Raw genomic sequence first — 26,553 nt, 5'->3', positions numbered from 1 at the left:
TTTATATAAATATTATGTATCGATTTATTTAATACAATTCCCAATTCAATATATTATTTATAATTTTTCTCAAAAAATTTTACTCATTCACTTTTTTCTCTTTAAACAATGGTTTCTGAACATTAATTAAGGCGCAGATGACAAAAACTATCTCATCAATATGAGGAAATAACGAATTTGGTACTTTAGATAGAATTTTACAGTCCTTGATTCGTTGATTAACGCTTTCAATATGTACCCTTACAGAAGCGATGTTGTATGTTTCGTCTACTTCTTCCGGGGTAAATTGATGTTTATGACCAAAAGGAGGCATCACAAAAACAGCATTTTTATTTTCTACTTGGGTTTTTATCTGTGGAAAGCCTTTATCAGCTAGAACGACATCACCAGGTTCAATTAAATCGACTAAACCACAATCATTCGTTATAAAACAATCATCAGCACGACCACCATAACATTTAGAAATAAAACTGATAAATCCACTTGGCGTACAACCCACCATAAACTTCACTGTATGATGATGCTTATATTCTGAATACATTAATACCCTTTGATTTACTTCCGGTGGTATTTCGGTATTAACTTCTGTGCAATCGATTATAACACGAGTGTCTGGGTAGTGTCGTTTGAATGATTCTGGTAGAGATGCTTGTATACTTGATTTAGAAGGCCAAAAAATAAAATTTTTCAGTAAAATATTCAATTCTTGTATATGCTTTACGAAGATTCTATGTGCTGAAGTTCGATGAATATTAAACAATACTGAAAGTGCCGTAAATGATAAACCAGTTTTTAATTTCATCAATGTAATTAATAAACTAGTTTTTTTTTTGTCTATTTTCGAGGCTTTACAGTCTGGAAGTAAAGTTAAGAGATATGAGAAAATTGCCAATGACACGCCCGTTAAACTGCTCATAACTTCGTCTGTAGTAATTGAAGATAGTCCATGGAAGCCTTGACAAGATTTTGTGAGATCCACATTTATTGGATCACAACTTGAGTCTCGGACATCTTTTGAAATTGGTATATTTGCTTCGCAATTCTTATCTTCTGTTTTGTTCATTGGAATATTAATCTGTACTGCTGCAGTGCTTATACCGTCATGATAGTCCTGATTGCAAAAAAAATATGTTAATTCTTCATACGTTTCATCCACAACTGTCTCCGTTTGACAACTTATGCTTCGTTGTACAGGTTTAAAAATAACACTTTCAATATTAGCATCAATCTGATTCTGATCAACACTATTAACATGCACATTATCACCTTGCTCCATTACTGAATTAATTGAATTGGTGATATTTATCGAATTCTCGGTTTCATTACTCACAAAAGATTTCTTAATATTTGAAACTTTTAATAATTCACGATTTTTGACTCGCTGGAAACGTCCCAAGGATTCTATATTTTTTTTAACATTTTCACTTCCAGGAAAGATGGAAGGAACGTAAGACGGATGTAACGGATGTTCCGATTTTTCGTTGTTGATAAAATGAGAATTACAAATTCTCGTATTTTTATTTGGTTCCCAGTCTTTTGGATTTTCTCTGAAAACAAGACAAATTAAAAGGTTAAGTTTTTATTATCACATAAATATCATAAATATTAATAACTTAACTATCAAAATTATAGTTTTTTATATACCTGAGTTTAATTACAACTTTTACTTTAATTTTGCAATGAATTGTTGATTAATACTGAACTTACACATAATTTTTTACTGCTTTCATCCACTGTTTACGTTTTGCTATTTTCCATGCGGCTCCAAACATGCTATCTGGGAATTTATAAAATTTCACTTTCACATCAACCCCACGTTTTTGACGTGATGTATTATTACAACCACGGATGCAGCAATTCTTTCTTGAAGCTGACATAATTAAAATAATATCAATTAATTTTAATATTATTTATTAAAAATAAATCACGTGTAAAAATTTAATAAACGATGCCAATTACTTGAGATATTCACCACTAGTTGGCGTAAAAGTCTAGATGCTCGGTCCCTATCGGATATAACACATATATACATAGAGATGTTTTCGAGTACGGGAGAAATACATATGTCGCCCACCCTAAATATGCAAGTAGAAAGTCGTTATACACAACACTAATAATTTGATGCTGCCCCCTTTGATGAGTTTTACTGCTATGTATCGATAGATTGTTACTTTTTTTTAACCATATGTTGTGAATTAAAAATTACAAAATTAAAATTTCAGTAAAATTTGAGGTAAAAAAAAGTCGCTAAATACTTTAATATTAATGAAATGATAAAAACCATAAAATTGAAAAATAAAATCTTGAACAAGAATTAATTCAACGTATGTAAATCTTTGAAGTTATTTTTACCATATTGAATCAATAATGATGTTTTCATCGTGTTTAAGCTTAAAAAAAAACTTTTCCGTCATGTTGAAGTCGGCTCAATTTCAAATTGTCATTCTAAATTATTATTAATTATTAATAGTAGCTATTATTAGTATATGTCAAATCATGACCGTTGACGTCAAATTTTCCTGAAATTTTACCTAAACTTGAGGTTAACTGATTATCCTAACACGAGTACGATTGTTATAGGACAATTAATTGGTTTTTTGGTTTAGGTAATTTAAAATAATATTTAACCTGAATGCAATAAAAGCGTACGAATAGCGAATTTACTATGAATAAAAATGAAAAACTTTTTGCTGCTAGACAAAAGGTAAAATTACATTCTAATTTTGTGATAATAATTGAAAAAATAATTTTATTGATGATTTTTTCTATTCCTCTTAAAATATCATCAGAAATAACTAATAAATTATTACATTTTATAGCTTAGAGAATTCCAGCTCAATAAACAATATCAAGAAGGTTTCCATACCCATCAAACTGAAAACGTCAATGACGGGAACTCACAGGTATATGACAAGATTATTTTACATTAGAACGTAACGAAAATAATTTTAAGTTCATGTACAACTATCTACCAGTATTTAGTATGACTAATTACATTACAAAAATTTATGTCTGACTGTTAACTTAGATAGGGTAGAAATGCCGGTTTTGGCCATTTCAGGACCATATTTGGCCACAACATTTTGGTAAATTTGTAAAAAATTTAACTATTCAAGTAGAATTTTTATAGGATTTATCAATTAATAAATTTATACGAATTTAATTTATAAAGTCTTGCGCTTATAGAAATATTTATACAATAATTTGAAAATGAAGTGGGCAAAAAAGGTACACTGACTACAAATGGTACTTCTATCGTAACTTTTAGAAGAGTGAATTTATCAAAAAATTATCCAAGACTTTTCTTTAAATTATTCAATTTTCTTCTAAAATATGTATTACACTTCAGAACTTGTTCCTTGTAGGAAGAGCAATAAAAGTTCTGAAGTTTACTAAAATTTTTTCCCTCATTATTTAAAACGAAAATGAAATTTCGCGATCTTTAAATCATAACCAATCAGTATTAGAATTATTAATAACTAATAACTTTTATGAGTCATGATTTCAATTGCAATTTTTAAATTAATTAATGATTCATATTTTAGGAGTTCGAGATAAACATCAATAATCACACTCGATTGATTCAAAATCATACACAATTAATCGACAGCCGTAGAGCTAGTTTAGATTTTTTTGAAATCGTAGAAGATGGTGTTAAGCGAAATTTATTAGATTTTTCTAATGTAAACGAGAAATCTAAAATATCTAACCCTGCAATCAGTACGTTCAAGTCATCACCGTCAATCGATCTCATCAGTCATGATAATGAATGTTTACTTTCATTACCCCTAGACAATGTTATTACATCCGAAAATAAAACTGTTTCTGGCACTAACATATCTCAACATTTTTTTTCATCATCTAATCAGCCTGATCTTTCATCGAAACATATTTTAGATATTTTACATGATAATAAATTTACTACAAACTCACTTGAAATAAATTATGACTCTGAAGAAGAAAATAAAGTATCATCAGAAGATGTTCCGATATTAAATGAACTAAATTTTCAACTCAATCAATCCCAAAGTAAAATATCTAATTTAGAAAATTTAGCTTCTACACAAAGCAACAATTTAAATCAAAAAAGTATTGAAGAAATTGACTATCTAAAAAAACAAATCCAAATGTATTCGCAAACTACAGATATTCTTATTACAGAGAAGGCGGATCTTAATAAATTAGTTTCTCACTATCAAATATTAATAGAAAACAAAAATCAAATTATTAAAGAATTGAATCGAGAATTTAATTCAAGTGAGCATCGTTGCAACGATCTACAAAATAACTTGTTACAAATACAACGACTTGTTTCTGAAATAGAAGAGTCACATGAACTTTTGCAATATAATCATAAAAATCTTGATAATAAATGTAATGAATTAGAACAATGTAATGAAGATCAAAAGCTAGAAATTGCAGAATTACAACAAAATTTAAATTTAAAAAATATTGACTTGAAAAGACTCTCTCAAGAAGTTCAAGAGAATAACAAAATATTGGTGTTAGCAGAGCTTAAACTTCAACAATTAACGAATAAATCGCAACACACAAATTTTTTCGAAGATCAAAGTCAAATTCATACAATGGTTGAAGAAGAATCATCAAAATTACATGAACACTTGAAAACCTTCAATGCAGAAAAATTAGAAATCTTTAATCACTACGAGAACTATGTTAAACAATTACTTAATAAATGTGAGAACATGGGTAAAGATTTACTAAAGTCACAGACCATAATTAAAAATTTAAAAGAACGTGAAGAGAATTTAAAAAAACTATATCATCAAGAAACTCAGAAAGTCGAATCATTTCTTTCTCAAGAAACAAATAAGACTCATGATGAATATTGCACTGAAAAAACTAATTCTTTCTTGCAAACCCAGGAATATCTTACAAACACTTTAAGTGAAAAAGAAATAGAGATAGAACTACTGAAAAAAGAGATAACAGAACTACAAGAACTGAAAAATCAAGATATTGAAATTTCAAAATTAGTTTCAGCGTTAGAAAGCGAACAACTAGGGGCATCTAGGGCTATTTCCCAAAATCAACAACTTAAAAAACAACTGAGTGAAATGCAGGATGCATTTTCCACTCTTAGCAATACGAAAGTGGATCTGACTCAACAGTTACACTATGAGTTAAAAGTAAATGAAGAATTGATATCTCAATTGAATTCATTAATCTCCAAAAATGAACAATTACAAAATGAGTTAGATAAAAAGATAGCTATAATAAACACGATGGAAATGGAAAAATCTCAAATAAAGTTGAACGTTTACGAAGAAAATGATCAAACACAATCATGTAATTCGATCAATTCGAGTGAAAAAAGTCAACATACTTTGGATTCAAAGAAAATGTGTGAAATTACGAATCAGAAGTTAAACTTTGAAAGTGAAACTTTCGCAACAACAGTTAATAATGATTTACAAATTCAAAATGGTGAACCAATAAAAAAAGATAATGACTGTTTGTTTACGACCGAAAAAATTAACGAAAATTTTGGAGAATCTAAAGAAACACATTCAGAAGCGAATGATATGATAATTGAGCCAAGAAAAAAACTAGAAAAAAGATTTAAAGATCTAATTGAAAAAGTAGCAGAATTAACTGATGAAAAACAACGTTTAGAACACTTAGTTTTACAACTTCAAGGGGAAACTGAAACTATAGGTAAATAATTTAATATAATTTTTTTTAGTGCGTCTGTACATGAAGTTTTAATCTCAACTCAAGTTTATGCACCAATTTTTTAAAATAAAAATGGTAATAAATTCAAAATTTTGATCATCCGTATAATCAAAAGACGCACAATTAACTATAAGTAAAAAGTGCGCTTCAAATTGTGTATTAAATACGTTTGCTTTTGCTTTAAGATTAGGAAAATAATTATGAATGTAAATTAAAATGACCTATTTTTATTCCTTGAGCAATTAACAAGAAAGGATTTTCATTATTACTCAACGCATTAACGCACAACTATTAAAAAATTTTGACTCTGCAGAGCCAAAAAAGCGTATAAAAAAAGTTTTTTTATATACGCCCTTTTAGCTCTCAGACAAAAAATTATAAAGCCAAAAGGGCGTATCATTTTTTTTAATCACAATTAAATACTAGCCTTAAAAAAAAAAAAGAAAAGTTATAACATACGTGAAAATAATGACTCTTCTACTCATTTCATTTGAAGAGAACATGTATTCGATTAAAGAAAAAACTAAGATATCAATTAAACTAGGCACTACTCCGATGCCGTCTCCATAATCATTATCTTTTGCTTCTAAAGGTAAAAAATAATAAATATATAGGGTATTCCACGCCAAATCCAACGGTTTTAAAAATTTTAGATATTCTCAATTTTTTGGTATTTTTTAGTACACCCCAAAAGAAGCCTCTTGATGAATTTTGAGATTTTTTGATCACTGATTTAAAAAATATCGAATTTTTAGAAAAACCACTCTTTTTAGTAGATTTCATGGAAATCTAACTATTGCATTGGTCCTCATGACGGAACTTTTGAAAAATTTTGCTATATTTCGACTCAGCTCGTCAAGCGAATTCAGAAAATGGTTCAAAAGTTTATATATATATATATATATATATATATATATATATATATATATATATATATATATATATATATATATATATACAGGGTGTCTCAGAAGTCGTGAGCCACCGGACAGGGTGTGGTAGAAAATTGGATTCTGAATAGAAAAGTCCTTTACCATTTTTCGATCAGACCCATAGAAAAATTACTACAAATTTATGAAAATAGACCAATGAGGAGCGCGGTTTAGCGGCAGAACGGTAGGCGCAAGAGCGAGCGAGTGGAAGCGCGACAGGCAATGAGTGCGCGCTCGCTTGCACACGTGTGATATCATTGCTCAGTTATAGCGGGATGCCCGCATGCAATAATAATGATCAATGATACTCCTGTAAATAAAAAAATTAATATTAGAAAAATCATCCCATAGACAGCCCCATAAAATAAAAAATGTGCGATTTTTTGATAATTAAAACTTAAATTTTCGGTGTCACCGAAAAATGGAAAAAAAAAAAAGCCAACAGTCATATTCAATGATACCCCTGTAATTAAAAAAAAAAAAAAGAAAAGTTATAAAAGTACCCCATACACTCTGAGATACAGCCCCATAAAGCCAAAAATTTGCGATTATTTAATGATGAAATTCAAATGATCAGTGTGCACTTGAAGTTAAAAAAAAAAGCAATAAAAATAATCAGTGACACTACTGTAGACCAAAAAAATTGAAAAAAATAAAAACTACCCCATAGACAGGGAGATACAGCCCCGTAAAGCCGAAAATTCGCGATTATTTAATAATGAAATTCAAATGATCAGAGTGCACTTGAAGTGAAAAAAAAAAGCAATAAAAATAATCAGTGACACTACAGTAGGTGAAGAAAATTTTTAAAAATAAAAAACTACCCCATAGACAGGGAGATACAGTCCCATAAAGCCAAAAATTGTGCGATATTTCAATAATTAAAATAGAAATTTTCGACGACTACTCAAAATTTCAAATAAAAATCTAGGACTAATAGTTAACTATACCCATAACAATCAGAAAAAAATTAAAAATTACAAAAACCACCCCATAGACACTAAGATACAGCCTAATAAAGCCGAGTATTTCGGGATTATTTAACATAAAATAACTCGGAATAACTCAAAGAAAATTATCTTTCTTTCCAGTTTAACCTTTTTTATGAATTAAAAAATCAAAATTTTGGAATCCACCCCATAAACACCGAGAGGCAACCCCACAATGCCACAATTGTTCGATTTTTTATTGATTTAAATTGAAATTCTCGGTGTCTACTCAAAATAAGTAAAAGAAAATTATTGTACTTTTTAATGTTATCTCTGTTATAAAATAATAAATCAAAATTTTAGAATCCACCCCACAGACACCGAGATACATCCCCGTACAGTCGCTATTTGTCGATTTTTAATTGACTTAAATTGAAATTCTCGGTGTCCACTTAAAATAACGAGCATAAACTCATTCCACTTTCCAATTTACTCTTTTTAATAAATGAAAATATCAAAATTCAAGAATTCACCCCATAGACCCCAAGATACGCCTCCATAAAGCCGCGATTTATCGATTTTTTGTGGATTGATATCGAAATTTTCGGTGTCATATGAAAATTTGAATTTTAATTATTGAAAAATCGCGAATTGTTGGCTTTATTTGGATGTTTGTTAGTGTCTATGCGGTGGATTTTCAAGAGTTTTTTTATGTTTTTAAGGGTGTAATTTAAAAGTACAATAGGTTTCTCTTGTTGTTGTGTTAAATGGACACCAAGAATTTCAATTTCAATTACTAACAAATCACAAATTAGCGGATTTATGGGGTCCTATCTCGCCGTTAATGGGGTGTTTTTTTCAAATCTTATTTTTTTTTGCTTACAAGAGTATATCTGAAAATGAGTTTTCATACTTTTCATTTATTTTCAACGGACACCGAGAAGTAGCATTTTAATTACTAAAAATCAGAAATTTTCAGCTTAATGGGATCATAATTCGGAGTTTGCGGGGTGGTTTTTAAATAATAATTTTTTCGATACACAGGAGTTTAATCGATAAGTACAAAAGGTTTCTTTTGTTGATTTTCAATGGGCACCAATAATTTGAATTTTAATTTCTAAGCAATCCCGATTTTTGTGCGTTATCAAGTCATATTTCGGTATCTATGGGGTGTTTTTACAATTTTTTAAATTTGTCTGATGGTCAAAAGTACCACTGATAATTTTGATTGGTATTTTTTTTCTATTTCGAATGCACTGTGAATATTTTAATTTTTATGTTAAATAATCCCGAAATACTCGGCTTTATTAGGCTGTATCTTAGTGTCTATGGGGTGGTTTTTGTAATTTTTAATTTTTTTCTGATTGTTATGGGTATAGTTAACTATTAGTCCTAGATTTTTATTTGAAATTTTGAGTAGTCGTCGAAAATTTCTATTTTAATTATTGAAATATCGCACAATTTTTGGCTTTATGGGACTGTATCTCCCTGTCTATGGGGTAGTTTTTTATTTTTTTTCAATTTTTTTGGTCTACAGTAGTGTCACTGATTATTTTTATTGCTTTTTTTTTTAACTTCAAGTGCACACTGATCATTTGAATTTCATCATTAAATAATCGCAAATTTTTGGCTTTATGGGGCTGTATCTCAGAGTGTATGGGGTACTTTTATAACTTTTCTTTTTTTTTTTTTTTTAATTACAGGGTATCATTGAATATGACTGTTGGCTTTTTTTTTTTTTTTCATTTTCGGTGACACCGAAAATTTAAGTTTTAATTATCAAAAAATCGCACATTTTTTATTTTATGGGGCTGTCTATGGGATGATTTTTCTAATATTAATTTTTTTATTTACAGGAGTATCATTGATCATTATTATTGCATGCGGGCATCCCGCTATAACTGAGCAATGATATCACACGTGTGCAAGCGAGCGCGCACTCATTGCCTGTCGCGCTTCCACTCGCTCGCTCTTGCGTCTACCGTTCTGCCGCTAAACCGCGCTCCTCATTGGTCTATTTTCATAAATTTGTAGTAATTTTTCTATGGGTCTGATCGAAAAATGGTAAAGGACTTTTCTATTCAGAATCCAATTTTCTACCACACCCTGTCCGGTGGCTCACGACTTCTGAGACACCCTGTATATATATATATATATATATATATATATATATATATATATATATATATATATATATATATATATATATATATATATATGTATATATACGATATAACCGGCCTTGTCTCTACTCTAACTCCCGCAATTCTGTACGGATCTTAATAAAACGTAACATACTCATTCTTAGGACTATTTCCGAGGTTAAGTTCGAAGATGAGCGAAATTGGTCGATTAGTTTAAAAATGAGAACAATTCACAAATTTTCAAAAATTACAAAAATTTTCACTTTTATCGTATTTTCGTGCAATAACAATTAAACGAGATATTATATTCCATTTCAGTGAATTGCACCTAAAAGCTGATTTAATAAGCTTTAATTAGCATACTTATCTATTTTTCTAAATTAAATAGTTTAGGAATGACAGCAATTCAAAAATTATTGAAAATTACCAAACGTTTTACTTTTTCCGTATTTCAGTGGGATAACAATCGAACGCGACGTACCATCAAATTTCTGTAAATTGCAACTGAAAGCTTATTAAATAAGCTTTAATTTGGATACCTCATTATCAGTCTAGTCCAAAATTTACCTACTTTCTCAGACAGATTTAATGAAATTTTTAGTAGATTTCATAGACATCGAACTATATCGTTAGTACTCTATGTCGGAATTTTTAAAAATTATATTATACATCCTTACACAATATATATATATATGTCGGAGGAAGAGTGGTTCGGGCATCGTTAGGGTCCTTTGGATCATTATCAGCCATCTTTATTTATTTTTACAATAATCAAATATAATAAAGACTTTGATTTAAAATATAACGTACACTAACTCGTACAAATAATAAATTTAATTACAAATATTCTACTGCGATTGATATAACAGTTAAAGACGTTTTGGGAATAAGACCGAGAACGAATCCGGGGTCAGCAGGATGTATGCGATCCTTACTTGATCAATGCTCAACGAGCACTACTCTCCCAAGTACCCTAAATACTTATTCACTCAAAAATTATTTCGACAGCCCTCATTGTCTGTCGATATTTCTAACTATATACTTTTTACTTCTATCCTGTGACCTCGGCTACGTTTGGTGACCATTGTCACTCCGGACTTAAGCCCATCGTTATAACCATAAAAAATATAACTAGCTTAAATCATAAATAATATCTAAATATTCTATGCTTTACGATTTTGCTTAAAATTAACAGACAAACTAAAATATTGGGAATTTCCAATCTCTGGGAAAACCCAGCTCGATATTATCTCCGACATATATAATCTTTTCTTATTCAATTGCTAGGTATTTAGTAATAAATTATGAAATCTACTTCCATTTCGGCTACCGAATGGCTCTGTTTAGTTTTTACGCGTAACTTTTTCAATAATGGTCGGAATTCAAATTTTTTTTTAAATTTTCGTTTTTAAATGCCCTTTTCAGAAAAAAATATTCAAATTATTTTTCATTGAGATTTTTGATTTTAAGTTTTAAATCGTATTTTCCAAATTGTGTATCCATCGATTTTTTGAAAATTTTCTATTTTGAATTTCTATCCATCCTTCGACTTATAAGCCCGGTCTGGTAATGGGCCCTACATAATTACTATTTTTTTATCGATTTTTAAAAGTTGAAAAAATTTTTTTCTGCTACAAATTATTATTAGTACCGATTTTTTAAACTCTGTACTTCTTTTTTACTTACACTAAATTGATTTTGGTGTATTTTTGTTCCAAATTGAAATTTTAAAGAAATATAGAAAGGCTAATTTTGTTAAAGAGTAACTATTAACAACCGTTATTATTTATTTTGATTTTTTTTAAATATTTCACACAAACGATCGTTTTGTAAGTTTGAATACTTCTTAGTTAATATGTTTTCGTCGCTCCTGGGAATAACTGAATGAAATTTTTGAGTTCCTGTAATGGTCTTAGCGGTATTGTACCACAAATCTAATCTTTTTTTTTTGTCTCAATATTGTCTCTTTCAGGAGACAATTTGACAACAATATTCGGTCTCGACGCCCAGTTGTACAACTCTATTACTGTGGTTATTTAGTCATCAAGTGGCCGTTGAAGGCTTGTTCTTGCTGCTTTTCTTTTTACCGTTCCTCTAATACCATCACATAGCCCTTTATCATGTGCTGTTGTGAAAAAATGTCACTCAGGATCTAAGTTAAAGTCTTCTTTGTGATAATGAATATTAACAAAATTCTTAAAGTTATGATACGAACAAACAAACAAACTATGTATGTCAGCCAAAGGAAACTGCCGGTATAAAGAAGACATCAGTAGTGTCAACTAGTGAAGAAATTATCAACATGGGTAACTTTTTTTAAAATGAGCTGAAATTCATATAGACACGGAGATTTGAATGAATATATGAGTACTTTATGAAACAAAAAGTATCTACAATTTAAATTTCGAACAGTTTTTGAAAAATAAAAGAAACATGAACAAAAACTTTGGTTAATAGTTACTCGGTAATAATATAACCCTTTCTTTATTCCTTTAAGACTCCTATTTGAGATAATAATTTATGGCGGAAAAAAAAATTTTTTAACTTTTAAAAATCGATAACAAAAAGTAATTATGTAGGGCTCATTACCGGACCGGGCTTTAAAGTTGTAACAGTTTTACCTGCTCAGGTTGGCCCCTAATCAATTTTTATAATTAAACTAACAAAACTAACAACAATATAATTATTAGGGCGCCACCAGGATTTTTAATCACGGTTCCTGGAACCGGTCCAGAGCTGAGAAATCTTATCTTAGGGTAGAGAGAGTGGAGGAAGGTGCTGCTGAATAATAAATAATTAATTAACAAGATCGATCGATATTTATTAACAATAAAAAGAAAACTTAACAGTGTTTTGACTTAAAACAAGTTAACAAAATTCATTCACTCACACACTATCCACACTTAACAATATTAAAACTTATAAACTACAGCCTAACTGTCGGCTGACCAGAACAACTTAACAATATCCTTATTCTCGACGAGCCCCTTTCGGTGTCTACCCGTCGATTTCTAACACCTGCCCCTTTCGGCGTCTACACGTGACGGGCCCCTTTCGGCGTCTACCCGTATAATATTTTACCAACTAACTAAACTTTTAATCACCCGCACAGAGACTAATCGTATGCAGGGATCGTTGACTCGGCCCAGTGTCGAAACGTAGACCTAGATACTCTGCAACTCACACATAACCCACACTTGTCTCACACTAACACTACTGATTTGACTCTATTTGATTTTTATTTTATAAATTTTATCTTTAACACAATTGACTGCAATTAATTTTAATTAAATATTCTAAATTAATTATTCAATCATTAGTAATTAGTGAAACGATAATTCCAAATTCACAATCAATTTCTATATAACCTTGAACTAACTATTACAATTCTCAATTTCCGATTGCTAATTTTCTTTCTATTAAAATATTAGATAGATTAAAATTCCAAAGTAAGTTATAGTCACGGTCTTAATAATATAACAATAACTATTTAAAACAAGAGGCTTAATACCTTGAATTAACTTTTGCCAATTAAATTAATCACCATATAAATTTCTCAATCAAGTCAAAATTATTAACACAAGTTTATTGTTGTAAATTAATTAATTCTGACCGAATTTTTCCTGTGATATTCTTGACTCAAAATAACTAATTTCTTGGACTTAATGTCCACGCCGATAATTATCAATTTGGAATAAAAATTAATTTAACTAATTCACGGACTTAATCCCAAAATTACTAAATTTATAATTATAAATAAAATAGTTTTACAATAAAAATATTTTCAATAATTAATTCTTAATAAAATATTCTGAATGATTTTCTAATAGTTTTATAAATTATAAAAATAATCGACACGAGTCGAAGCATTCAAATTTTATTTGCTAGAACATTCGCTAGCTAAGTTTTACTTGACCTTGGGTATTGGAATTTACTGCGACACAAAAATGTATTGACGCTCGACCAAAATTCCACGAACAAAAGTTTGTCGATTATTTTCAAGTAACAAAAATTAATCAATTTTACTAAGTTAATTGTTATAAAAATTACAACAATGAAATTAACGAAATTTTCGGATGTTAATTAATTAATTGATAATTTTTTAGTTGTTAAAATTTTCCCGCAAGGTCGATTGAGTGATTCTCGGGTATAAGCCCCCGTGAAAATCACTAAATCCAAACTACCAAATGTTCAACTATTAATTATTGAAATAATCGTCGATTAAACGATCCAATAATAATTAATTAGGAGAAGTAACTGGGTATTGGGTAAACCGCGGTCCACTTCTTTCCCATAGAGTAATAAATGATATCTTGACGAATAAGATGATGATCTAACTCTCTAATTGAAGATGAAGTCTTAGTTGTAGTTGGCTTCCTTCGTCTCGTCACTACTCCGGGGGTCGGTCCTTCTCGATTTCCGTGGCACTCAGTCTGGCGGTCACACTACTTCTCCCTTTTCCACTGCACGGCTCACCTATTTTAACCCAAAACTACCTCCTCCTATTCTCCCTTTAGGCCCGAAGATCGAGACGCGTCAGTGCTATGTCGAATAATTATCGATATCCGGTGACTTATCGATTTAGGGTAATTTTATCCTGTTACAACCTTTACAAAACAAAATTTCACGGTTTCACGGATCCGCGTTGACCCTCGGTCGGTAACACTCTCACACACACACTTCGAAATTTTCGCGGTTTCACTTTTGCGGTGCTATTTGCCCCCGGTCGCCATTGGGGGTGTCTGGTCAACAAACCCCAACCACCCTACTCGGCCCTTCCCCAGAGGGTAAGCGGATGGTCTCCGTCTCGCCCCCACCTACTCGACTATGGTTACCTGCCGTACCTCCGCAGAAGGCCTCGGTACGGGGATCCCTAATCTCCCGTAATTTTGATTCACTTACCTTGGTCCTGGCCACACTCTAGGTAGAGTGTTTTTGTGTGTGTTGTCCAGAGAATGGTCTTCTTCAAGAGAACACTATACAGGAGACTAGTTGCCCTTCTGCTTTCTTCAAATTCTCAAAAATTTTAATCTAATCAAATATCAAATTCATTCAAACAATTCATCAGATTACAATAAATTTCAAACAAATTCATTTCCATACAAAAAGTCGTTCGGGATTCAGAAAAAATAACATCCGTCAAAATAATAATTTTACCAAAATAATTTCCCATACTAATTTCATTTCTGGTACTTAGTCAAAAAATAATTTCACAATAAAAATAATTAATTAGATATTTCGAATTTATTCGTAATATTTAATTAATTCTTTATTTCAGGTAAATTAAATTTTTGTTCTTTCAAAGAACATAAATTATCGCTACGCAGTTTCGCTTATATTAGCTCGTCAGTTTTTACTGCAAGCGAACAAACGGCGAAATTATCCGCCATCTATCGCAGCGATGGCAAACTACTCATTTCAAAAATTCGCTCGTATTTTGTCAAATAATTATTTTTCTCTTTCACCTCGTTTCTCTTTCACTTCGTTTAGAGGAATCAGGGATGCCAGCAAACGCTCCAAGGGTGTCTGGATTTTCTTCGGTATCTGGAATAGATCTCCCGACTGTTCGGTGAAGTGGTCCCGCTATTTCTGCAGCCAGGAGGCATCATCGTAGCTGAGCTACGCCGCGGTCTCGGATTCTGGTGCTGCTATCAACTGGGGACTGCGTTCGCGTGGGCTCGGGTTGGTAGTTTTGTCGTTGTCCGTGCCATGGGTGCTGGTGCTGGTTGGTACCCCTTTTAGCGGTACTGTTGCTTCACGAGGAGGAGTTGCGCCGAAGAGGGCTTCCAGTTTCAATCGTCGTTTAGCTGTCAACTGGGGACTGCTTTGTTCAAGTGGGCTCGGGTTGGCGGCTTCCACTTTTTTCCCGTCATACGTCTCAGCTTGAGCGGTTCTCGACTTCTCCGGTCTGCTGGCTAGCTTTAACAGGCTAGCGGTGGCCGGCCTTATTAGGGCTTGGGTCTTCTTTCTGGGCTTGAACGGTCCGTGGGTGATCTTTTTCACCCCTTGGTTGGTCACGGTGATCCCATTACTGGACGGTCGGTCAGGCCTAACGAACCCGGGGTTGGCTGGGTCGTACGACTCGTGAACTTCCGCCAGGTGTATTGGGGTTTTTACCTCCCGAATATCCCTCACGCGAATATCGGGCTTCTTGGTCGGTGGTTGGAGCTTGGTGGAGCGGTGTGAGGATGAGTTGAGATGCTTGTCGGAGCATATCCTCCATCAGCCAAATTTCTTCCTCCATGATAAACTGCTCGGCTGTTCACTGCATCGATATGGTACAAAAAAGATTTCACGGTTCGCAAGGTTTACAAAATCATACCAATTTCGTACAGTTATTCACTTCCACGCTCTCGAGTCGCCATTTTCGGTGTCCTAAACAGGTAGCAGCAGAGGGCTAGCTTCAAAATTCAGGGTACAGATTAATTTTAATAGGCAATTCCTCTAATATTTTATCTAAGAACAAAACAACAAAAGTACAAAAAACGACCTCGCAACGAGGTCATCAAAAACCAATACGCTTTAAACGTGTTCAAACACGGGGATTTTGACTGGTCAGTTCATTTGTTTGGCCCGATCTCAACCCGGTTCTCCGGTGGCAAGAGTTAGTTTCACTTTCTTGGCCATAGCTCGGGTTATCCGTCGTGGTTCCAGGGATTCATCTAAATCTGGTTCAGGTTGTTCGTGATCAAAATGTTCCGGGTCTAAATATTCGTGGTTCAGCTTCGGGAATTGTCGCAGTAAGGAGGTAAACTCCTTACTCACAAAAGGGGTGCCGTTGTCGGTAATTACCGTCTCTACTCTCCAAAACGCAGCAGGACTCGCTCTTTGAATGCTGTGGCGATTGCGGCGGCTGTTTGTTGTCGTAGCAAACGAAGTTCACCTCTTTTCTTTCCGAGGAAGGAGGGGTGTGACCTACGGTCTAGTAGGTGCGAGCGAGACGGCGGAGCGACAGTAGAAATACCTACTCTTCTATTCTCATGTTCTCCTGATACTAAGCCGGCCGGAACCGGCGAAAATATTTTTATTTAATGTTTAATATTGTATTATTGTTCACATGGTATTATTATTATTAATAATACCAGTTACCGGAGTTTAATTATTATTTAATTATTAATTTATATCATTTATTTACTACTCGTTCCCATTATTAATAACGTTTTCTTTATTATTGGCTAACATTTTTATTTGTTTAAAATGACGATTACTGACAATAATTATAAATGAAAATTATTTAGCGTTGAAGTGCTGTACTTATATTTATTTATCGCGGGTAAGCCTTTTGTATAAATAATTTTTGAATCTATGAGATTTCTTTTATTTAATTGGATTTTTTTTTATTGTTTTGAGCCTAGTTTCGAATTATCGATTTGTGTTAAATCTTTAACTTGTTTTATTTCGTGTTCTTTATATTGTTTATAACATTTTGATACTTTCGTTTATTATTGTTTAATGGAAATTTTTTCATTCACCAAAATATTGACTGCAATTTAATTATTAAATTTATGAAAAATAATTATTTGACAAAATACGAGCGAATTTTTGAAATGAGTAGTTTGCCATCGCTGCGATAGATGGCGGATAATTTCGCCGTTTGTTCGCTTGCAGTAAAAACTGACGAGCTAATATAAGCGAAACTGCGTAGCGATAATTTATGTTCTTTGAAAGAACAAAAATTTAATTTACCTGAAATAAAGAATTAATTAAATATTACGAATAAATTCGAAATATCTAATTAATTATTTTTATTGTGAAATTATTTTTTGACTAAGTACCAGAAATGAAATTAGTATGGGAAATTATTTTGGTAAAATTATTATTTTGACGGATGTTATTTTTTCTGAATCCCGAACGACTTTTTGTATGGAAATGAATTTGTTTGAAATTTATTGTAATCTGATGAATTGTTTGAATGAATTTGATATTTGATTAGATTAAAATTTTTTGAGAATTTGAAGAAAGCAGAAGGGCAACTAGTCTCCTGTATAGTGTTCTCTTGAAGAAGACCATTCTCTGGACAACACACAAAAACACTCTACCTAGAGTGTGGCCAGGACCAAGGTAAGTGAATCAAAATTACGGGAGATTAGGGATCCCCGTACCGAGGCCTTCTGCGGAGGTACGGCAGGTAACCATAGTCGAGTAGGTGGGGGCGAGACGGAGACCATCCGCTTACCCTCTGGGGGGAAGGGCCGAGTAGGGTGGTTGGGGTTTGTTGACCAGACACCCCCAATGGCGACCGGGGGCAAATAGCACCGCAAAAGTGAAACCGCGAAAATTTCGAAGTGTGTGTGTGAGAGTGTTACCGACCGAGGGTCAACGCGGATCCGTGAAACCGTGAAATTTTGTTTTGTAAAGGTTGTAACAGGATAAAATTACCCTAAATCGATAAGTCACCGGATATCGATAATTATTCGACATAGCACTGACGCGTCTCGATCTTCGGGCCTAAAGGGAGAATAGGAGGAGGTAGTTTTGGGTTAAAATAGGTGAGCCGTGCAGTGGAAAAGGGAGAAGTAGTGTGACCGCCAGACTGAGTGCCACGGAAATCGAGAAGGACCGACCCCCGGAGTAGTGACGAGACGAAGGAAGCCAACTACAACTAAGACTTCATCTTCAATTAGAGAGTTAGATCATCATCTTATTCGTCAAGATATCATTTATTACTCTATGGGAAAGAAGTGGACCGCGGTTTACCCAATACCCAGTTACTTCTCCTAATTAATTATTATTGGATCGTTTAATCGACGATTATTTCAATAATTAATAGTTGAACATTTGGTAGTTTGGATTTAGTGATTTTCACGGGGGCTTATACCCGAGAATCACTCAATCGACCTTGCGGGAAAATTTTAACAACTAAAAATTTATCAATTAATTAATTCACATCAGAAAATTCGTTAAAATTATTGTCATAATTTTTTATAATAATTAACTTAAGAAAAATTGATTAATTTTGTCACTTGAAAAATAATCGACAAACTTTAATTCGTGGAATTTTGGTCGAGCGTCAGTGCATTTTTGTGTTGCAGTAAATTCCAATACCCAAGGTCAAATACAACTAAACTAGCGAATGTTCTAGCAAATAAAATTGAATATTTCGACTTGTGTCGATTATTTTTATAATTTATAAAACTATTAGAAAATTCTTCAGAATATTTTATTAAGAATTAATTACTGTAAATATTTTATTGTAAAACTATTTTATTTATTAATTATAAATTAATTGATTTTGGGGATTAACTCTGTGAATTAATTAAATTAAATTTTTATTCCAAATTGATAATTATCGGCATGGACATTAAGTCCAAAGAATTGGTTATTTTGAGTCAAAAATGTCACAGGAAAAATTTAGTCAGAATTAATTAATTAAACTTGTGTTAAAAATTTTTAACTTGATTGTAAAAATTATATTGTGATTAATGCAATTATCGAAAGTTAATTCAAGGTATTAAGACCTCCTGTTTTAAATAATTATTGTTACATTATTAAGACCGTGACTATAACTTACTTAGGAATTTTAATCCAAATAATACTGTAATTCAAAGAAAATTAACGATCGGAATTTGAAAATTGTAATAGTTAGTTCAAAGTTATTTAGAAATTTGTTGTTAATTGAAAGTTATCGTTTTATTAAATTCTAATGATTGAATGTTTTAATGGCACAAATTTTAAGTTATAAACAAAATTAAATTATTCTTAATTATGAAATTATAAATAAAGTCAAATCAGTAGTGTTAGTGTGAGACAAGTGTGGGTTATGTGTGAGTTGCAGAGTGTCTAGGTCTACGTTTGGTCACTGGGCTGTTACTCCTGTGAGCCGAGTCAACGATCCCTGCATACGATTAGTCTCTGTGCGGGTGATTAAAAGTTTAGTTAGTTGGTAAAATATTATACGGGTAGACGCCGAAAGGGACCCGTCACGTGTAGACGCCGAAAGGGGCACGTGTTAGAAATCGACGGGTAGACGCCGAAAGGGGCTCGTCAAGAATAAGTTTAGAAATCGACGGGTAGACGCCGAAAGGGGCCCGTCGAGAATAAGAATATTGTTAAGTGTGGATAGTGGAAGGGGATTGTGTGTGAGTGATTGAATTTTGTTAACTTGCCTTAAGTCAAGATACCGTTAAGTTTTCCTTTTTGTTGTTAATAAATATTGATCAATCTTGTTAATAAATTATTTATTATTCAGCAGCACCTTTCTCCACTCTCTCTACCCTAAGAATAAGATTTCTCAGCTCTGGACCAGTTCCAGGAACTGTGATTAAAAATCCTGGTTGCGCCCTGATAATTATATTGTTTGTTAGTTTTGTTTGTTTATTTATAAAATTGGTTAGTGGCCAACCTGAGCAGGTAAAACTGTTACAAGGCAGTAATAGAGGGCTACAGTCTTTATGAAAAATAGTGTAATAAAGTTTTGTTTATTTCTTGATTAATTTAAAATTTGGTTTAAATTTTGTTTATCCCCTTTTACGATCCTGGACACCGGCGAATAATAAATTCGAGCAAGGGAATAGTCGTTTGGCAGATTCCTACTTTTTATTCTGTGGTTAATATTTTAAAAACAAGCCAATTATAACCCGTTGAAATCGGCGCTCGAACAGGGACGAGGACTTTCATCCGGTCGGTCTACGATACTTACCTGGGTCTTGGTCAGACTCCAGGTAGAGTATCATCCTCTTGAATTACTTGGTGAAGGGTATTCATCCAAGTAATTCTCCGAAGAAAGAACTGCTTGATCAAAATTATTTTCAAAACTAAACTTATCATATTTATGAACTATCTTTACGAACGAGAAATCTTCGCCCTCTGTCGAGGCTCGCGCAAGCTCATGGATTATAAAAAATTTCTAAGTTTTTATTTCCAATAGAATAATTTCGTCGAAACACTCATAATTATTTCATTATTTTCATTGCCCTTATCTCATTCTCTATTCATTCCATCGCTCAAACTCTAAGTTTTTATTCTTTTCAAATATTTTCTCACAAAATAATAATTGTCATTCTTCCATTCTCTATCCATTCATCGCTTCTCTATACTAAATTAGCTTGGGACTTGGAATATTTTCCCATTTTTTATTGATTCTTTTACAAATATTTTCTTTCGCTCGCTAAATTCACTCCAACTCAAAATAATTTCTCATACTCTTCAAAATTCTAAATTAATCAAACCATCAGTACCATTAATATAGTAATATTGACCAAATAATACAATAATGAAAACTAGTAAATAATCGTCATAATAATCATAATAATTATTTCTATTAAATTTTAGTGATGATTAAAAAAACAATCACTCATAATACCCTAATTAGTCAATCCACGTCACAAATTATATATGATTATATATAATTACTAGCCGTTACCCGCCCGCTTCGCGTGGCATAAAATACTTGCCAAGTGAAAGAAATATTAAATTGTGTTATCTAGCTGCCTAATTATATATCATGAACGGATTTTACGAAATTAACACACCTTTCACTACTTAGGGTCTTATCGATTTATATGACTTAAAATAATAAATAACACAGCTTTCCACATCACCATGGAGGTACTGTGTCGTACGATGCGTTCCCATTATTTTACATGGCGGGATCCCCAGTAGGCCTACACCATGGGTCGACGTGAGTGTTAATGCCATCAAGTTTAGAATTTGTTACACATATCAAATCTATATAAATATAGATTGGATATAAACAACTTAAACCTGGGCATTAATACTCTGTCGTGCTAAATAAAAAGACAGTAATTTAACTTATATCTTTTTTATTAACTAATTCTAAATGAACATTAGTTATAAATTTAAAACTATGAACTTTTCAGCATATTGCTAGCATTTTCTATTTTAGCATTGTTCTTATTTTTATACTATTATTTTCATAGTTTAAAAATTTTTTTGATTACTAATTTTGTATATTAGAAACGTAAATTAAAATCCAAAAAACACATTATTCATAGTTTTAGCTTTACAATAAACCTGAAAATTATTAAAATATATTGTTTATTATATCTATTCTTTGGCAATTTATAAATGTATCCAATCAATTAACACTAAACAAAATTGAAAGCTTGATAAACATTTCTCTTGTTACAGTAAAAAGAAATTATTATATAGATAAAATATTTAAAATAATTGAATTAAAAACCACTCTAGCGGTAGATCCAAAAAATTTTTGAAATTTTAATATTTATTGATTGGATTACTGTTTATTTTTTGATTCTATCGATCTAATTTAAAGAAATAATTATTAATATAGTCAAAAATCGAAAATTGAATACTTAAAACTTCTTTATATACAACATTTTTCGTTTTTTCTATTGGTTGAAGAATGACCAAGCTGTCAGGTGAACTTACTCTTGTGCATGCCACGTATAGTTGGCCATGAGAGAAACAGTCATTTCTTAAATCAATACCAGTCATCTTTAAACTCTGCCCTTGTGCCTTGTTAATCGTCATGGCATAACAAACTTTGACAGGAAATTGCAGACGTTTAAATTCGAAGTGGTAATCTGATGGGATCAGAGGAATCCTTGGAATGAATACAGTTTCTCCTTCATATTTTCCGGTGAAAATCATGGCTTCAATGACATTTTTGTGTAAGACCTTGACTTGAAGCCTGGTACCATTACATAATTTTGGCGGATTTAATTTTCGGAGCAAAATTATTGGAGTGTCAATCTTGAGTTGAAGAACATGAGGTGGTATCCCTGGTGGATTGAGAGTGTGTAAGAATTCAACAGGATAGTGGACAGCTTCTTCATCCTCCAGTACTTTGTCCACCGATTCATATCTTACTTGCTCAGTTGGCAGTTTCTCCAGCAAAAAGTTGTTAATACAATTGACTTGTTCATTGGTTGGTGTGAGGATGGCTCTTTCCTTTAACCATGAACTACAATTGTCGCCAGCTTTTTCAATATTCGGGTATATTTTGTCAGTCAAGGTGATTAAATCTGGGACAGTTTCACAATTAATATAGGACACGTTTATTCTTCCGTCTTCTTCCGGAATTTTGCCATCACCTATATCAATCAGTATTTTTGAAAACTCTTCTACTTTCGAATTTGGCTGAAGATGAACACGCATATTGATGGTCAAAGATAGAACTTTGACCGAAGGCCATAAAATTGATGACTTGATACAGGCTTTAACTTCATCTGCACGTGTTCCTCATGGCACAACAGGCAAAGTTTGTCTAAAATCACCGGCCAAGAGAACAATTACTCCTCCCATAATTCGGTCGCAACCTCTAATGTCTTGGAGCAATCTGTTTAGAGCTTCAATACCATTTTTGTGAGCCATAGTGCACTCGTCCCAGATAATAATTTTTGCTTCTCGCAGCACATGAGCCATATCACTCTGTTTAGAGATGTTACAAAGTGGAGACTCAGAATAACCTAAATTGAGAGGTAATTTAAAGGCAGAGTGAGCTGTTTTACCTCCGTCTATCAAAGTCGCAGCAATTCCTGAAGAAGCTACGGCTATAGCGATGTTTTTTTCACTCCTGATTTTCGCAAGCAGTAAATTGATTAAAAACGTTTTTCCAGTGCCACCTGGAGCATCAAGAAAATACAACTGCCCAGAATCAGATATAATTGAATTTAAAATTTCATTGTAAACTTTTTCCTGTTCTAGATTTAATTTAAGAACATTTTCTGCTACAACTTTAGTTAAATAGACGGTGTCGTAAGCCAATTCACGCAAATATTGACGATTAGGGACAATAAACCTTTCATCTCGGGTTGGAGAGTGGAGACCGAACTGAAGAAGTGTTTTTCCAGACATTGATATAACAATATCTTCAAGTAGTATGAGACATTTGTTGTAAATAACGTCAAGTAACAGCTCAACATCTCCACCGTCTCGTTCTACCTCTCTCTTAATATCTTCTGAAAAATAATCTCGATATTTCTCCCATAATTTTGGTGGGTCGTCAACATGACAAAAAACTAACATAATGGCAAACAGCTCACGGATCTTGTAGGGCGAATCAAAGATGCAAGCTTCATCCAGAGTGCGATACCAATTAGCATCATCTTCTAGAAGACCAAGTGCTCTACATGCTGCTTAAAATGATGGATGAATCACTCCATCAACAGGTTTCAAAGCAGAAAATGATGTAGGACCTCGAATCTCATGTAAGAGAAGACGCAGGTGATAACATTCAGTATTTCCGGGATGCACGGTATAAACTCTACCTAAAACTTGATCTTTCTTGACTCCTAAATAACCTGAAACAACCTTATCTTTTTTTCTTCTATCAAATCGGTTATTTTTCCATACGTAATAAGCTGGAACTTCAACATACAAAAGAGTTTTTGCAAAGTCATCAACTTGGCAAAGCTCAAAAAAAGCCATTAGTGTTGTTTTTTTTGGATTAATTACTTTGTCAACCACATCTTGCTCAGTAAAATAAATTCTTTGACCATTTTCAAGATGTACGGCAAGATGCATCACCGAAGGAAACCTGTCATGAATAGGAAAACGAAATATTCGCCAGACTGCTTCAGAGCTACTGATGTAACGTCCCGCCTGGTAGTTCGTCACCTCATCAAGATCCTGAACGGTGAACGATGCTTGGTCAGATCCTTTATTTAAATAATTACAGATGTATTTTATGGATTTTACAGAGTTACAACTCTCAACATTAACATGAGCCCCAAAAGTATGGGATAGAACGGGATTGTACGGCACTATCCATCGGTTGTCGATTTCAACTCCGTTAAGTTTGAAAGTTTTTCCTCCGTCTGCTGGTGATCGTCTACGATACTTGGGATATCCGTCATCTCCTGTTTGAGTTTCTTTTAAAAATTCCTTGGGGTAATTTTTTGTGCACTTACCATCAACCACACAGGGTGATTTTAAATTGAAAGATCCACATCGACCGTGAACCATTGTTGTCTTGATAATTTGATAAAGATCTGGATTTATGTCTGGATCAGGTAACTCAGCGCAGATAATTTGGTCAATAGACTCTGGTCTCATTTTCTCTTCTAACCATAATAGAATATGAACATGAGGGAGTCCACGTTTTTGCCATTCTATGGTGTACATGTGACACCTCGTGTCACCAAAGATACGACCTACTGTAAGAAGTTTTATCATATGTTTCACTTTCACATTGAAAACCCTCACTACGATGTCATGTCTATCATGAGACTGTTGACCTTCACTCAAAAGCTGCGTTATTTCCGGCCACTTAGGATTGCAGGTGAATGTTATAAATAAATCTGGCCGTCCATAATGACGTACATATGTCATTGCATCTTGAGTTCGCTCATGCATGTAACGGGGTCCTCCAGTAAAAGAAGAAGGCAACACAACCATTTTTCCCATTGTTGATAATTGTTCATCATTTTTTGACAAAGCATCTTTCAAGTGAACGTATTCTTCACTTCTCAGTTTTTTTTGGTTACGAATATAGTTAAATCTTTCAGTCTCAATTTTTGCGTACATGTCAACTAAAAATTGATTTAAAAGATTGCGGAATCGCAATAAATAGCACACTTCACTCTCACGCTCCATAATCCTAAAGCTGTAAAATTCTGAAGCAGATACTGTCTTATCGAGAGGCAGTTTAGTCCTCTCGTCACGCTTAGATATGTTGATGTGATAGCCATCTTCTCCATAACAGAACATCAAAGGATATTGTAAAGCATCATATGAGCGGTGTGTTTCACTAATTCGCATCAACTTATTGTCTCTACTGTGAAGAACAATGTCTCTTTTTTCGAAATCCTGTCCGACAATTAGAACTGCAACTTCTTTTGCTTGAGGAGCATTAAAACGGCCCTTATGTTCTCCAGCCGGTTTTCTGTCAGCATTAATTATTACTTTGAAGTCTTTTTGATCTTTAGGAATTGAATCTATTGCAGCCTTAAAATCCTGAAGATATTTGTTATGCTGATGTAACAACTTCTGCAGTTGATGAACTAATTCCGGATAAACGCCAGGATAAATTCCACAACGGATGTCTCTTTCATGACATTCATCACCAACAAAGTATATTTGAAGAAAAGAAGGCTTTTGATTAGGTTCAGACATCAAGCTGCCTATTCTGTGATAAACCTGCCCTTGAACTTTGAAAGTTGGCATAAAATTTCCTTCTCTTACCTCTTTGGCTCCAAAAGATGTCATTTAAAAACATCCATTATACTTACGGGCATTTTTCAGAAAATGTTCTGATAGTGGATCCTGATGAGTCAATAGGCTGTGTAAAGATTCAGGATAGGGACCAATCTTAGAAAGTTGGACTTTACCACTACTGCAGCACATTCCTTGAGTCTCATCTTTCCATTTCAGAGCATGACACCATTGGCAAGGAGAACGTGGACCAAGATTGACAATTTTATCATTTGAATAATTTATTCTACTATCGTACTTGAAACCGGACAAATGTTTAGAAGTCCAGGACAATAATTTAGATTTTGATCTCTTTTCATGATATTTGGCAGTAGCTACTCGATTGACGTGTGGATTTTTTTCGTTGTACGCCTTGTGAATTTTTTTCACTACATCAGGATGAGTTTGACGATATGTTTGGGTAGCTTGTTTTAAGATTTCAGGATGACTTTCATTATATTTTCTAGCGGCCTCTCTATGAACTTCTCTATGGTTTTTTGTATATTTTGAAGCAGCTTTTTTCAGTTGTTTAGCTCTGATTGCGCTAGAAAATCTTTTTCTTCGTTTTGTTCCACTTTTTGATCGTATTGATATTTCAGTTACAAAAGCAGATCCATCACTACTCAAGAAAGTTGTGTCAGAAGTTAATTGAGAGGAAGACAGATTTGTTACATCTTCGGTCTCTATTTCAAGATTTTGATCAAGATTGTTTGATGGTTGAGTAATATCAATACT

General features: G+C 32.8%; 2 protein-coding genes across 9 annotated transcripts in view; one reads left to right on the top strand and one right to left on the bottom strand.

Annotated features, from left to right (window-relative positions):
- LOC141535663 (uncharacterized) lies at positions 1 to 12,178 on the bottom strand. 3 transcript variants are annotated; one of them, XM_074255721.1, is made up of 3 exons: positions 11,389 to 12,178; positions 1,708 to 1,870; positions 1 to 1,547 (listed from the first exon to the last, which is right to left on the bottom strand). In XM_074255721.1, exons 2-3 carry the CDS (start codon positions 1,770 to 1,772, stop codon positions 80 to 82), a joined length of 1,533 nt encoding a protein of 510 aa, XP_074111822.1. In that variant the 5' UTR covers positions 1,773 to 1,870; positions 11,389 to 12,178; the 3' UTR covers positions 1 to 79. The 3 variants fall into 3 exon arrangements, 2 of the variants coding, with proteins under 2 accessions (XP_074111822.1, XP_074111821.1); XM_074255720.1 differs by lacking the exon at positions 11,389 to 12,178 and having other exon boundaries at positions 1,708 to 1,942; XR_012480627.1 differs by lacking the exon at positions 11,389 to 12,178 and having other exon boundaries at positions 1,431 to 1,547; positions 1,645 to 1,947.
- LOC141535662 (uncharacterized) overlaps positions 2,145 to 26,553 on the top strand; it is a 54,818-nt gene continuing 30,409 nt past the window's right edge. For 2 of the 6 annotated variants that reach the window (XM_074255718.1, XM_074255719.1), the window contains exons 1-3: positions 2,242 to 2,704; positions 2,820 to 2,903; positions 3,546 to 5,679. In XM_074255718.1, the coding sequence (XP_074111819.1) occupies positions 2,666 to 2,704; positions 2,820 to 2,903; positions 3,546 to 5,679 (2,257 nt within the window). In that variant the 5' untranslated portion in view covers positions 2,242 to 2,665. The other 4 variants (XM_074255714.1, XM_074255717.1, XM_074255715.1 and 1 more) reach the window with 4 other exon arrangements.

The sequence above is a fragment of the Cotesia typhae genome, unplaced genomic scaffold (assembly GCF_013202065.1).
Source record: "Cotesia typhae breed Kobodo isofemale line unplaced genomic scaffold, CoteBio_Ctyphae scaffold_152, whole genome shotgun sequence".
NCBI classification, from domain to species: Eukaryota; Metazoa; Arthropoda; class Insecta; order Hymenoptera; family Braconidae; genus Cotesia; species Cotesia typhae.
The sequence above is the reverse complement of the archived record's forward strand: the minus strand, read 5'-3'. Positions and strand labels throughout refer to the sequence as shown.

What these genes read in the sequence shown, in the direction of transcription:
- LOC141535663 (XM_074255720.1), bottom strand. Translation starts at nt 1,877, where the DNA reads ATGTCAGCTTCAAGAAAGAATTGCTGCATCCGTGGTTGTAATAATACA. An exon ending in AAAGCAGTAAAAAATTATGT is followed by an intron (nt 1,548 to 1,707) that starts GTAAGTTCAGTA and finishes TCTTGTTTTCAG; the next exon opens with AGAAAATCCAAAAGACTGGG.